The sequence below is a fragment of the Camelus ferus genome, chromosome 1, assembly GCF_009834535.1.
Source record: "Camelus ferus isolate YT-003-E chromosome 1, BCGSAC_Cfer_1.0, whole genome shotgun sequence".
Taxonomy (NCBI): domain Eukaryota; kingdom Metazoa; phylum Chordata; class Mammalia; order Artiodactyla; family Camelidae; genus Camelus; species Camelus ferus.
In genome coordinates, this window is record NC_045696.1 from 58392796 (window position 1) to 58407664 (window position 14869).

At 48.1% G+C, this 14869-nt stretch overlaps 1 protein-coding gene across 1 annotated transcript in view; it reads left to right on the top strand.

Annotated features, from left to right (window-relative positions):
• Positions 1-441: 441 nt before the first annotated feature.
• The window catches only part of PDIA5 (protein disulfide isomerase family A member 5), an 88779-nt gene continuing 74351 nt past the window's right edge, over positions 442-14869 (top strand). The window contains exon 1 of the mRNA XM_032480505.1: positions 442-623. Coding sequence (XP_032336396.1) covers positions 576-623 — 48 coding nt within the window. The 5' untranslated portion in view covers positions 442-575. The remainder of the gene's footprint in view (positions 624-14869) is intronic.

Sequence of the window (14869 nt, forward strand, 5' to 3'; positions counted from 1 at the left end):
CTGTTCTCCAACAGCTCAATAAAGTTCTGCTGCATGAAAAAAAGGAACAGTATGTGGGAGCTGGGGCGGCAGAGACAGGGCTTTTCCTGTCCTCCACAAACAGCCCTGGATTTGCAGGCTGTGTGATCTGGGTCAAATTACTTAAGTTCTCTGAGCCGCCTCCTCATCTTCAAAGTGGGGAAAATAAAACTTACCTCGGTAAGCTGAAGGAGATCTTGTTTCTAAAGTTCAAGGCACAGAATTAGCGTCCCTCGCCTCCCCGAATTAATTGCCTTCCCTTACTCCCCGACATTGACCACATCGCACTTCACTCAGGCTTCCCTGTGGCCTGGGGGCCAAGTCCACACCAGCGGCCCCCATCCCTCAGCTCAGCCTTGCTGCAAACTACAACTCCCAGCATGCACTTCTGCCCGGCGGCCTCTCCCAGCGTGATGCGCATGCTTTGGCAGACGTGGCACGGGGAACTCGGAGGCGGGGAGCGGTTGGGAAGTGGTCGTGGCGGCAGCACCCGGCGGAGCTGTGCGCTCGGCAGCCCAAGTGGGGACCACAGCCGGCCGTTGGCAGCCGTGGCGGTGATGGCGCGGTTCGGGCCGGCGTGGCTGCTGCTGCTGCTGGCGGTCTGGGTGAGGCTGTGGTGCTGGGGTCCGGGCCGGGACCGCATGTGCGCCCGGCGTGCGGGTCCGCGCTTGCTTCTCCCGGCCCTCCCGGGACATGCGGGGAAATTGATGCCCTCCGGGTGTCTGGGTGGGGGCGTGCAGGCCATGCAGGCGAGGACCCGGTGGCTGCGGGGAACACAGAAGGGCGGCCTCGGTGCCCTCCTAGCGGAGTGCTCCCGGGAGCAAAGGTCGGATGGAGCCCGGGGGCGCCAGGCGATCCCTCGCGGGGTGCTTGCACCGCGGATACAACTTTGCGGGGGCGCAGTCAGGGGGCGGCCTCGCGCTAGGGCTGGACGCTGACGGCTTGCGGGGGTGCGGCGTCCCAGACTGCGGGCCCTGCACCTGTGTGAGTACGGGGTGGGACGGGGGTGCTTCCCACCTGCACTGCCGGAAGGCTTGTTTTAGGGCCAGCTTATTCTTGGTTTTGACCCAGAGCAGCCGGTAAACTGCGGGTCGTCACATGGGCCCCCGCCCGCTGGCCAGGCTCGGCAGGCTGGGTGGGGTCGCCGCGGGGGAGTTCTGTTCCTTCACCCAACTGAGGCCGGCTGGAACCTCAGCCACTCTCTGGCTTGTGATGCGGCGTATTATTTCATGTACCTGACTTCCCATGAAGTGGAACGCTTTAGATGCCCACCTCACAAAGTTGTCAGGGGGGTCGGATGAGAAGTCAGAGGAAGAAGCTCTGTAAACTGTAAAGCCATACAAGAGTGAAGGAGGAGTGGACCAGGGTGCTGGTGGGAGTGTGGGCTCTCCAAAGGAGTTTGGTGCGCTTGTGGGGCGGGAGGTGCCGCCGGGACATCCTTGAGAGCTCGGAATGGCTGTGTCCACAGCGCACAGGGTCCCAGGTTTGGCCTTGGCGTTGCTCTGGGTGTGTGGTAGGATAATGTGGCTCCCTTCCACGTCACTTCTTTAACTTATGGTCTTCCTTATTTTAGGACAGTCATGGCTCCTTTTTTATCCCTAAAGTTCCAGGGAACTTCCTGCTGCTGATACTCTCTTCAAGCTAGGTTTTCCAGTTTTTTTGTTTTTTTTTTTTGTTTTTTTTTTTTGATGTGACAAGGATATTGGACCTAGCGTAAGGAGACAAAATGGAGTATGGATTGAGTTGCTTTAAACACTTAAATCTTTCAATACTCTGCCCTTTGGGGATCACCATTGAGGAGTGGCCCTGTGTTTTCTGGTTGTCTGGAAGTGGGTGGGAAAGGAAGCTCCCTGCCCTGCTAGATCTGACCATTCTCCCTCTTGGAGAGAACTAGGCTGGAGTGGGGCAATGGCATTTCCCTGAATCTAGTGTGTTTGATGATCTGTTTGCATTCTGTTCCCTGAAGCCAGTTGGCCTGGGCAGGTTTCTAGGCCTGGCAGGACTGCAGGACTGCAGGACTGTGAGGAGGGGGCCATCTCCAGTGCTTTCCCTATCAGGTCTTTGCAGATGGGCTGTTTAAGAGGTCCTGCTTTCCTCTCTTCTTCTCTTTTCCTCTCCCTCCTTTGAAAATAAAAGACTTGGGAACCTGACCAGAAAGAAGTTTTGTTCAGCAAACATTTATGTATCAACCCCATTGGCTTGGATTGGCTGACCCTGGGTTGGATTTTGGGTGAAGAGCAAAACATACATTGCTCTGCCCTCTGTTATTGCCCTGGGTTGGGGATGAGGGGGTCAGTCCTGTGAGCAAAGAAAGACAGAACAGTGGGTGCTAATAGCCAAAGTGCTGGAAGCTCCACTGGAGGGGAGCCTTAGGTTAATTTAGAGGGAGTGTTACCTATCATGATCCTTGGGCTCTTTAATCAATAGAAATTGATGAGGCCACAGGAGGAATTCAGGCAAGGTTTTATTGGGGCTCGTGCTGTAACGCACCGGAGGGAAAACAAGTAACAGGTTCCCTTGCTTGCCCCACAGAGAGCTGATTGCTTAAATTGGGTGAGGGTAGGGGTGGATCAGTGGGTTGGGCCAGAGAGGTGGCCTAGGTGTCTGCCCATCCCCTTGGTGGTGCTGTGTGGCACCTTAGAAGTGGCTATTGGGTTCTGGCCTTCTTGTATCTTGTTGTTCATAATTGCCGGACTCAGACTGGCATGTGTGCAGTTATTTTTAGTCCCTTATAGTTGCTTGAGGAGATGTTTGTCCAGGTACAAGCACCACAGTAAAGGGTCCCAGGTCCCAGCCTGTCTCAGAAGGGTCAGCCATAGCCTTCCTGGGTTGAGCAGCCTGGAGGGAGTGTGGGGGTCAGCCAGGCAGTTGAGGTCTGCTGGTGCCCTCCGCCGGGAGCTGTTGAGAGTGTGTAGGTTTGCGGAGGGCACTCGAACCTGGGAGTCCTCAGCATGGCATAGATGTTTTCTCCTTTCCCCAACTTCAAGATTAGCTCAGCAGGTATGAGGCAGAGGTGCAGGGTCAGTGGTGAGTGGGCTGGCGGACACCAGGGTGAGCCCCTGTAAATTTATCTTTGTGTCCCTCTGGTATTGGCTCCCCAGGTCGTGGGAATGGATTGGGTTTCTTTGTTCCCTCAGTATTTACTGAGGGCTGTTATGTACAGAGCACTGGGCTGTGACCCAAGGGATGTAAAGAAGTATAAAGGGGTCTACGGATATTCATGGATAGGGATGTTCACGTACCACATTTTTTTTTTTACAATAGCAAAAATATGGAAATGGCTTAAATGCTTAACAGTAGCAGCATGTTTAAATGACTTCTGGTCCTGTCCATACCACGGAAAGTGATACTTATACAGAATATATGTATTTACTGGAATGCTGGGCTTACTATCAAAATATGTTATGATGCTTGTGAAAACTATCTAAGGACATGGAAAAGTACTTGAGTGTGATAATGAGGGGAAAAGCAGGATACAAAACTGAATCCTGGGGTGGCGGCAGATAGCTCCAGAAGCGTTTGAGGAATTAGCAGTGTGTCCAAATGTTAACAGTGATTGTTCTGGAAGGTGGAGTTGTTGCTTGCTTTGTGTTTCCCAAGTTTTCTATATGAATGTGAATTCATTTTTGATCACAAAAGTTAGTAAAGAAACTTTTAAACAAGTTTCCTTTGGGAGCTCCCAGCTTCCCGCAAGAATGCTGGGGTAGAAGGAGTCGCAGTCAGTACCTGGGACAAGTTGGTTCCAGCCCTTCCAGGCTGGGTGTCTGTGCCCTGGGGGCCCATGGCCGGGTGGGCTGCCCTGTCCCTATCCCTGCAGCTGTCTGCTCCGTCCTGCTGTCCCACACAGCGCCTCTCGGCAGCTGACCCCCTTGTCCCCTAGCTGATTTTCTATAGTCTACGTGCAGTGCTCAGAATGGAGTAATGTCAGAGCTGGAGAGGACTCAGCCTCGCCCCACTCGAGGATTCCAACATCTGGCCAAAGACTTGAGCTGGGCTGTGATGAAGTTTTCACTGGTCCACAGACAAATTGGAAAAATAATGGTGAATGGCTTTTTTTGGGGGGGAGTGAATCCATGTGTTTTCAGTTTCAAAACTTCATTTCTCTGACGTTGTGTCTATATTGAGGGTGGTGGGGGAAGTGGTTTATAGTGTCCTTTTGAAAAAAATGAAAGCAGTGATAGTATATGGTGATTTTTTTTAAAAAAGCCTTTAATTGATAAAGTTTACTTTTAAATATATAATATACTCTATACATTATATTTTTAAACATATATTTTAAATATATATTTTAAAAATATGTCCTGCTAATTTGTGAGTTTCAGACGTCTGATCCTACTGACCTGACTCAGCTCTCTCATTTCATAAGAGAAAAGTAAGGCTTTGAGAGGTAAGGGTCTCACCCACTCAAGGCCAACCAGTTTGTAAAGACAGAGCTGGAGTGTGAGCCAGACTCCTTAATTACAGATCAGCGTTCTTCCCGCTCCCTCTCCATCACCAGCCTCCTGTCTCCCACCTGCCTCCCTCCTCCCAAGCCGCTACTCAGACCTCTGCCCCTGAGGGTGGCATGAAGCTCAGAACCCAGTGGGACAGTGGGCGGAGGTGCAGGAAGCAGCAGATGTTTGCCCTGCTCTCTCCTGCAGAGCTTTTAACATACACGTATTTAGGTTCTGCACCATTATATATTTAATAGGCTTTTGTGGGCTGGCCTGGGGGCCTAATTGCCATTTATAATGCTGTTTGGAACCTGGAGTGCACTTTTCCCACAGAAATAAACACATTACAGAGAAAGTTTTAAAACAACTGGCACATAAGTTGGGAGAATGGCTGGGTGCCGTAGGAGTGGCAGACACACTGCTGCAGATTCAGGCGAGGATCAGGCTCCGGGGCACCGGGCAACCAGGGCCCCGGCTCACGCCTCACAAGGAGGGCCGACTCCGAGCTCTGTGGCAATGGGGATCCTCCCTGTCTCAGGACCTGGCATGCAGTCATCCCCAGTCCATTTTTGTTTGAAGGAATTAGTGTTGCAGGCAGAGAATCCAAGACAGAAACATGGACAGTGAGGAGTGATGGGCCAGGCTGAATGGAAGGAGAGATTTGAGCTGGAGAACTAACTGGAAAAGTGGATCGTAAAGAACCCTAAATGCCTGGCAAAGCTTTGGGGCTCAATTCTGTAGGCAATGGAGAGACCCGATGAAAGCTGCCCTTCTAATAACAAGAGCTGTCAGGCCTCGGTATGGGGTTGGGCTGGAGCGGGAGAGACTGGATTAATTTTCCCAAAACAACACTTTCTTCCTCTTTCTTTCTTTGTTGTCTGCAAGAAGAAGTCCAGTGTGCTGTAGTGGAAATACATGGGCTTTTAGCCAGCTAGACACTCAGGAGCTGTGTGACCTTGGGCCCTGCCTGTGTTCTTGTTTGTCAGTGGTGGTAATAATATCCACCTTGCAGAGTCTAAAGGATGAGAAGTAATCCAGGAACCATGGTGCATGGCACGTGGGCATGCCCAGTAAATGGGAGCCACGGCAGTCACTCAAATGTTGAAGAAGGGGTGCCTAGAAGCCAGGGAAGGGCCAGAGGGGGTGTGAGCAGAGGCTGCAAGGCATGGATGCCCCCGATCCTGAACTGCTGGAATTCTCCCCATCACAATCCTCTGGAGCAGAGCTCTTTGCCCCGCCCTGCTGGGCCCCTACGGAACCTTCTGATGAGGGGTGTGTGAGTGTTTGTATGTGTGTAGAGGCTCAGGATTTAAGTGCTCTGTTTCTCTTTTCTTCTGAAAATGAATGCTGTCTTTCAGAGAATAGGGATACCAACCACACTGCCTCCCTGGAGGGTTTGCCCCAGCTTTGTGGTTTTGTTCTGTGGGGCTCTTGTGTCTCCCCTGGTGGTTGTGGTAGGTTTGGGAGGCTGTCTAAGAGACAGTGGGCCAGAGTGATGCATGGGGTGTAGGAGAGCCTAAGTTCTTCTGCACTACCAGACTTCTATAGTTTACTGGCCCCCCCAAACCCATTCCCCCTCCTTCTCTTCCCCCACACCTGGTGTCCTAGGTCTCAGTGGGAGAGGAAAGGAGCACTGTGCCCACACACTGCTGGGCTAGTCTGTCCTTCCTGCCTGCCCATCCTGCAGCACTGACCGGAGCTTCTGGCTACTCATTTGATCTGTGGATGAGAATTATAAAGCATCTGGTACATTTGTTGAGGGCTCTAGAGTTTGCAAAGCATTTCCGTATATTTCATGTCATCCTGGTTTTGAGTCCCACATGATCTGGGTGAGGCCAGCTGGTTGAGTACTGTTACCCCGAGAGAGGGCTGGGGGGGGGGGAACAGAGAGGGGAGGAGGTAGACCGTTGGTGGGCATGGCCTGGAAGGCGAGAGTGTTGACAGATGAGTAGATCGCTTGAATGTGTGAGCAGCATCCTTGGAAGGTGCTGTTTTCTGAAATAGTGGCGCCAGCCATCTGCCTGGGGTGTCCGTGATGCTTGCCCTTTAGCTCCCTGAGGAGTTGAGTGCGGGAGGAGGGGCCACAGCCAGGCCCTTCCCGCCTTTGTCATTACCTTCCCAGCGTAGCTCTAGCCAGCTGTCCCCTCCAACAGGGCCTCTTCCCACACACCAGTTTATGACGACTTCTGAATAATTCGCTTTGCGGTCATGCAGTAGAGGGTTAAACACTCAGGAGTGTGGGGTTAGAATAGCCTTTCTGCGTCTTTTTATTCCCCAAGGTCATACTGAGCCCCCAGGTGGATGTGTGTTCTGTTCCCAGCCTAATGGTGAGCCTGTGCCTGGGTTCAGTTTCCCACTCCTCACAGCTGGCTGGGGCATGGGTAGAGAATCTATCACCTCAGAGAGTCCCACCATTCCTCTAGCCCCTTGGCACGAGCAGGTGTTTTTAATTTGTGAGCAGATCCTTTGATCCTTGCCTTGAAAGGTATTAATGGAACTCTAGGTCCCTGCCCTGGAACTTAAACATAAAGGTGATCTAGCATCTGAGCCAAGATGTAGGCTTGGCTGGAAAGCTGTGTTGTTGGGCCAAGTAGGGCAGGCTCCCAAGGAACAAGCAGGTTTGCTCTCAGCAAGGGGTCTGACCTGGCTGGGTCCTGGGCAGAGTACTGTACATTCTCCTTATTTCAAAGGAACGTGGACCACCATCTGCAGGCCACATGTGTCACAGATGTTCACTCGTTCCACAGGTCTTTCTTTTTTTTTTTGGTTTGTTTTTAACAGATAATTCTTGAGAGTCTTTTATGCACCAGACATACTATTCTAAGGCATTGGGGACATAACAATAAACAGGATGGTACCATCCCTTCCTACCATTGCTTCGGAAGAGAGCCACTATTTTGTTACTTAATTCAGGTAGTAAGTGCTGGAAGGAGAAAGTATCAAGTATCAGGTGGTAAGAGAGTGTATGACCGGGTCCCTCACCTACTGCAGGGAGTCAGGAAAGGCTTCACTGAAGACCCGTGGACCCTTTTTTAGAAAAATGTTTTAACTATATAAAACAGAATGCATAGGATTACAGAGGAAACCAGTGATATTGTAACATAGTTATCAAAATATAACAAGTTGTGGCAAAATAGTATTTAGTTTTTTAAAGCATCATATAAGATGGTCTGGTAACTTCTGTAATTTTAAGTAGTGATAAGCATAGAAAGTGTTTCAGGATATCTGCAGCAATCATCGTATGATGAGAAACTGATTTCTGTTGGTGGCAAAGTCACGGACACTAACAGTGCTACTGTAATTGGTTATCTACGTTCCTAAGAAAGGGAAGGCTAAATTTCAGTGAGAGACTAGTGAAAATAAAGATGTGACAGTCCCCCATCCAAATTCATAGACCTCAGGGTAAAGAAAAATTATCTGAAAACTTGGAAATAAAAGATGATCTAGTGTCCAGGAATCCCACCTGAGGGGCTTCTGGTGCTCTAGGGGGTGTTACTTTGGTTATTTTTCCTTAGGACCCATACTCTGTAAAGTTAGAAAGGATGCGAATGATTTGTTTGGTAGAGAAGAGAGACCCTTCAGGACATTAACCAGCTTGGTATCTCATTTAGCAATCATATCAGGGTTCTTTTTTTTCATCGACCATGTATAAGTTTCTTATAATTTCTTTTTTAAATCTTTTTATTTAACCTTTTTTTATATCCTGTTTTGACCTCACTTTATCATTTTAGTGGGTCCCTTATGCTCCATCTCTATTTGTATGAGAATTAAGTTGTAACATTTGAGAATTATACTTGACCCTGGCTTAAGAGCCACTGGTGAGCAGGATGTGAAGGTGTGGTGCTCATAAGGGAGATCTGGGCTGGGGATGTTAGTTAGGGATGCTGCTCAGGTTGTGGGGAGAAAGTTGGGGGCGGGAAGAGAAGGTGGACCGAGTGAGCCCCAAGGAGCCTCAGCATTTTCAGGGTGGCCAAGGAGCATTTACAGAGAAGAGAGGAAGGCTGGCTGGAGAGGTAGAAGGGGGAGACCCAGGTTCCACCTGGGTTGAAAAGGCTGAGCAAAGCAAGGAGTGGAGATGCCTGTCAGGATGTCCGTGTGGAAGTCATGATGGAACCCCTATCGAGAGCCTCTTCGGTGGTGGGGACAGGCCTGAGAGGGCTGAGGAGTGGCTGGGAGGGGAGGAGGGAGATGGACAATTCTGGCTGTGAAGGAGAGGGGAGTGGCATAGGGTCCAGAGAGGGGGTTATTAAAAGATGATCAGTGTCCTTCCAACTTGTCTATGGATCCAAACCGCCTCAAGAGGTATGTGTAAAAATGGATTCCTGGGCCCTTCAGAGCCACGAGATGATTTTCTTCAAGGGCCCCAGAATCAGTATTTCCAAGAAGCTTATACTTACTGCTGTTGTGCAGATACAACCAGGCATGTACAAGTCAACGTTCATTTTACGTGATAGATAGTATTTTGCCAGCCAGGGTTGCTGCTGTGGGCTGAGTGTTGTGACACAGCTTCTGCCCACGTCCCAAGCCACGTACATCAGTGACTCGGTGAGGTGTCGCTTGGCTGGAGCACGTGCCATTTTTGCTTTTCTCCGATGGTCTTTGGGGAATCGTGCACAGCCAGGTAGCAGAGGAAAGACGGCTCAGGCTGTCATCGAAGTTCTTTCCAGTTGGTCACGCTTAGTAGCTGGATTGGAGGAGGAAGCAGACTTGCTGACCTCTCGGGTCTTGTTCTGGGTGGAGCTCTGGGGAGTGGAGAGAGCTCGAGGGAACCAGTGGGGAGTCTGCACACTGACGGGCAGAGAGGAATGTCTGATCTGTGCCCAGAAGACCTCTGAGTCCTGGCTCTGCCCTTTTAGGCTTCATCCAAGTTGAGTCCCTTAACTTCTTTGAACCTCAGTTTTCACATCTGTAAGTGGGGATGAGAGCACCTCCCACACAGATTGTTTATAGCAGTTTTTCATACATTTTTACTGCAACTCCTGCAAGAACAATTATGCATTTTACATTATAATCAAGTACATACACACGTGAACATAGCAGATACCATGTTTCACCAAATACGTGTGCTACCTATGGTACACACTGATGCTTCTATTTAATGTTATTTTTAAAAAATGCTGGTGATAACCCACTGAAGTGATTTTGTGACCCGGCTCTTGGGTTAAGGCCTTATGGCTGGAAAACACTGGTTTAGACTCTTAGCTTCAGGGGATTGAGAGATACCATTTGTCAAAGCACGGATGTACCCCATGGGTCATGAGCACTTGAGTTGTTATTTTCTTATCAATTAATGGAGCTTTGAGGCAGGGTTGGATTTCCGGAGTGGGAATTCACCTGCTGCCTGATTCTCTGCTCCCTCTCCAAGCGCTTCCTCGTTAGCAGGCCTGACGCACCAGGCTGGCAGCAACCCAGAGCCCTCTTGGCTCTCAAAGAGGTTTTCCACAACATTAAAAGCTTTAGGGACTTAAGTCTGGTTAAATGCACTGCAGTTGCAATTTCAGGATAAGAAAAAACCTGTTTTTATAAGCTCTCGGATCAGTTGTCCCGCCCCCAAATTGTTCCTTGTTGACAGCCACATTGGTATTGTGGAAACAGGCAGGAAAACTGTGTAGCCCACATAGAAGGTGGGGTTTTTAAAGGAAGCAGAATAGAAGAAATGCAGCTGGCTTTGCATTTATAGGAGCAAGCGGTGAGATGTGTATGGCTCTAGGAATTGGTCTTGTGCTTCGATCCCGGTGCTAGAGTCTGTCAGACTTGGATCTGAGTCACAGCCCGCTTACCTACTTGCTGTGTAATGTCGAGCAAGTTTCTAACCCCTCTTCGCCTCAGCTTCCTAATCTGTAGAATAGGTATAATGAAAGTACCTACTTAACTCACTTGCCAAGATGATGACACTAGATGGTCACTTAAGCAGCGTAGCTGGCTCCTGGTCACACAGTAGGCATCCATCTGTGCTGCGGCTGTCCTCATCATCATGGGCTCCTCCCTAGGCCCTGGGTGTTGGAATTAAGGAATCCTCTCTTGGTTCTGTCCCAGGCCAAGTGTTTCCCCATTTCTCTCTCTCTTAACTACAGTTAGCTCCTCAGGTGCAGCTAATCAGGGGTCCACATCCCAGCACCAGGCTCTGTGTGACACACACACACACACACACACACACACACACACACTCACTCTCTCTCTCTCTCTCTCTCCCCCCTCCTCTCTCTCTCTCTCTCTCTCTCTCTCTCTCTCTCTCTCTCTCTCCCTCCCTCCCTCCCCCCCTCCCCCCTCCCTCCCTCCCTCTCCCGCCATCCATGCTCGTTTTTGTTTCAAAGGCTGCTGGGTGGTAGACATTTGAACACTGGGAAGTATCAGTGGTGGAATCTTCAAACTTGGTTTGTGGTTAGTCCTTTATTCCTTGTGAAGAGTGGTATTTATCCATGGTAATTGGTGACAGATGCTTAAAATTTGCCCATTTAAGGGGCATAAATTACCTGTGTTTGAAAATTAACATTTTCTCTCTTGTGAAAGCCATTCTAGGTATGTGTTGCATGCAAAGTACTGTGCAGATTTTACATAATAGTTGTTATAAAAAAAAAAACGACATAATGTCAAATGAGCTGGCAGTAAAGAAGGGCAGATAAGGACTGCTCTTCCTTTGGAAAGTGCCAGTGAGCACTGGTTAGATGGCTGAGGGTATCAGGAGGCCTGCAGAAGAGGTAGGGGCAGTCTTTGTTTCTGTTCTGGGCTTCTTTTTTTTTTTTTTTTTTTCTGTCTTATTTGAGGTGGTTTTTCCCCAACACTAATTTTGAAATAGTCAGACTTACAGAAGAGCTGTGGGGTGGAGGGTATATTGCTCAGTGGGGGCGTGTGTGCTTACCATGCATGAGATCCTGGGTTCAATCCCCAGTCCTTCCATTTAAATAAATAAATAAACTTAATTATTACCCCCCCCCCCGCCGAACAGAAAATAAATACGTAGAAAAACAATACAAAGGATTTCCATCTGTCCTTCGCCCAGTTCCACAAATAATAACATTTAATCACATTTGTTTTCTCATATTCCCCCTCTGCGTATATAAAGTTTACAGACATGATTCTCCTTTGTCCCATAAATACTTCAGTATTTCCTAAAAGGCAAGGACATTCTCTTACATAGCCAGAGTACAGTGGTCAAAATCGGGAATGTAGCGTTTGGCTCAGGACTCAATCCAGAGCCACAAGTTGAATTTAATTGTTGTATCTCTTTAGTCTCCTTTCATCTGGGCCAGTTTCTCGGGCTTTGTCTTTTGGGTCCTTGACATTTTTGAAGAGTGTCCCTTAGTTTGGTTTTGGATGACGTGTCCCTTCAGTGCGTTATATCAGGAGACCCATGTGGATTTGACCCATTACTGGTGATACTATCGCTGGTCCCTTAGTTAAGGGGGTTTCTGCCAGGCTTTTCCACTGTAAAGTTCTGTTTTCTTGTGGGGAGATGCTTTGAGATTGTTCATTATTTCCATGATGGTAGCCAAATGGTGGTAATTGTTTTTCTTTAAATATTTAAATTGGACATGCCTATTATGACGGGTTAGGAAAACAAAGGGGAAGAATAAAATCTGTCCAAGGACAATGTCTTACTTTGGTGCATTTTTTCTTACAGTCATTTTCTGAGCATAGTTTTCCATTTGGTTGTAATCATACCATGTACATTTTGGATTCTATTTTTAAAAACTTAACATGAAAACAAATATTTTTTCATTGCACAATCTTTTAAAACATAATTTAAATGCCTGTTTTATTCTGCTGAGTGGTTTACTCTAAGTAACCATTCCCCTGCTGTTGGATATTTAGGTTGTTTAGAATTTTTGACTCTTATGAGTAGGACTGTATGAGTCATGTATGTGTCAGAATCGCTGCTAATTTCCTCGGGACACATTCCCGAAAGTGGAATTACAAAGTCAAGGAGCATAAATACTTTTAAGATACTTGATTAATTGTGCCAAATAGCTCTCCAAAAGAACTGTACTGGCTTAGGCTTTTGCCAGCACCGTATGACAGTTGGGTGCCATATTTTAAGTGATGCACTAATGGTGTTTCTCAACTTTTTAAAAAAAAGCTGTAATCCAACAGTCAAGATTTGTGTTGAGATTAACTTCCTGCATTTTGAATTATGAAGGCCTACATATTTATCTCCACAAATAAATTATAGTTGTAACGTAGCACATTACTCTCATCGGGTTCTGCACCCTGCTCCGGGCATGGAGATAGCCCTGGGAGTCATGAGCATGGCTGTGTCCAGGGCAGATCATTCAGTTCATTGAGGGACTTGAGGACACCTGGGGAATTGGGGGAGTTCACCTACAGAAACAGAAGAGGGAATGTGTTTGCTGTCTTCAGAGTGTGATAGGCTGACAGAATGACTGGGGAAGGGGTGGAATTTGGACTTTCTAATGGCCAGAGCTATCCAAGATGGAATAGTAGGATATGGACTTCTGTGCATTAACAAGTTTAGTTTCCACAGCCTTCTGGGCTCCACTGTCTTGAGCAGCCCTAGGAGATTTTGAGTTCTTGGCTTTAGGGGGCTACCTGGAGGCTGGAGATGGCTTGTGAGGAGTGTTGAGAGGAGTCTTATATTCAGGAAACCAGCCAGCCCAGCTCAAGCCCGTGAGCTACAAGGGATGGTCCTGGCCTTTCGGTCTCCTGCAGTGGTTCCCTTGCTAGAAAAGTGCTGAGGTTGTAGGGAAACTGGAGAGTTACTAGCTAATTTTCCTTTCATTGGTGGGCAGCTGTCACTGGGTGACCAAGATACTGATAGGAACAGGCACAGTGAATCTTGGGTAGTGAGGAGGAGTAAATCAAACCCTTGATAGTCTCTCTCTGTCTTGTTCCTCGTACCAGTTTATCCAAAGTATAATGCTTGATTTGATGCTTTAGACACTTTGAAATATCCCAGCTGGAGCAGATGTTAACACTTCCTTCCCGTTAAAGCTTTTGTTTTGGTGGACACTCAAGATCTATTTGTGTGCGTGCCAGGAAACCCAGAATGATGGTGCCTTACAAAGGTTGTTTATTTCACTCACATAGAAGCCTTGAAAGGGGTGTTCCAGGGCCAGTGTATCCCTCTGCAATATCACGGACCCAGGTACCTTCTATCTGATACTCCACATCTTTAGCAAGTCCTTCTACCTCATTGTCTTAAGGTGGCTGCTTGAGTTCCAGCCATCTTTCCAAATTGTAGCTGGCAGGAAGGAGGAGGGTACTAAGAAGACTCTTATCAGAAGTCTGTTAAGTATAGTTCCTAAAAGTTGCCTCATAACACTTCTTTTTACATTCCAGGGGCTGGAATTTAATCACATGGCCACACTTGCTGCAAGGGAGACTTAAGAGGTTTGGCTTAGTGTGGGTGGCCACATGCCCAGGGCAACTCAAAAGTTTCTTCACAAGTGTAATTTACTTAGCGGTACTTCTCTGGTAGTGGTCATGAGAACAGGTTTGCAAAATATCACAGTTGGAAAGGAGTTTGGAAATCACTTTCAACCTCTTCATTTTACGGAGAAAGAAACAGAGAAGGAGAAATGGCTTGTCCACGGTCACACAGCCAGTCAGTATCAAAACCAGCACAAAACTTGGGTTTCTGACTCTTGCTACCAAACTTCCAGCTCTAAATACTCAGCCAGCTGGAGTTCCCTGACCTCAGGTTCAGGTCATCTGTTTTTAACCTTATTCCTGGATCCCTTTACCACCAGCTCCTAAGAGTCTAGATTGAGATCCTGACATTTCAAAACTATTTTGAGCAAAATGTGGGCTACACTAAATTAAACCAGTTTCTTCACAGCTCCCAACATAAGAAGGATATCTTTTTTCAGGTGACAGAGCAAAAAAGGTCAAGTCCCACCTCCGCCCTTTTTCTTAAATGTTAGATTTCTGTCCTCAACTCTTCTTCCTTCAGCAAGTTGCTTTTGCATAATTGCATACCTCTAGCTGCATGATCTGCATTGAACAGTGAGTCTAAAATGACAGGCAGGCTCCTGGCTATCGAGAATGTGAGGATGCTGGCACACGCCCCAGAGATCTGGAGCTTTTTAAAGCTGAGGGTGTAATGTGGCAATTACTGTTCTCCCTGTTATTTTCCAGAATTGTACGACTCTTCAGCTCCAGCCTGGTGGTGATGGTGAGTGAGGTTAAGTGAAGAGAGAGGAGCTTGTGTGTACGGGGTGCTAGAGAGTGAGAGTGAGAGTGAGGCAGAAAGGAGCTGGGCCCCTGCACCCACCTGATTAATAGCAGATCTGGGCTACCTGCCCCAGGGCCTTGAGAAGGGGGCCAACTGACAGGGTGCTCTGGGCCTGCAGGAAGCAGAGGATTAGTGTAAATCCCTGCTGAGACCATCTTTGTCAGGGGATTTTGGAAGATTTGTGCTTTGATGGGTCTAGACTGGGAAGGAGGTGCTCTAGGGAAGG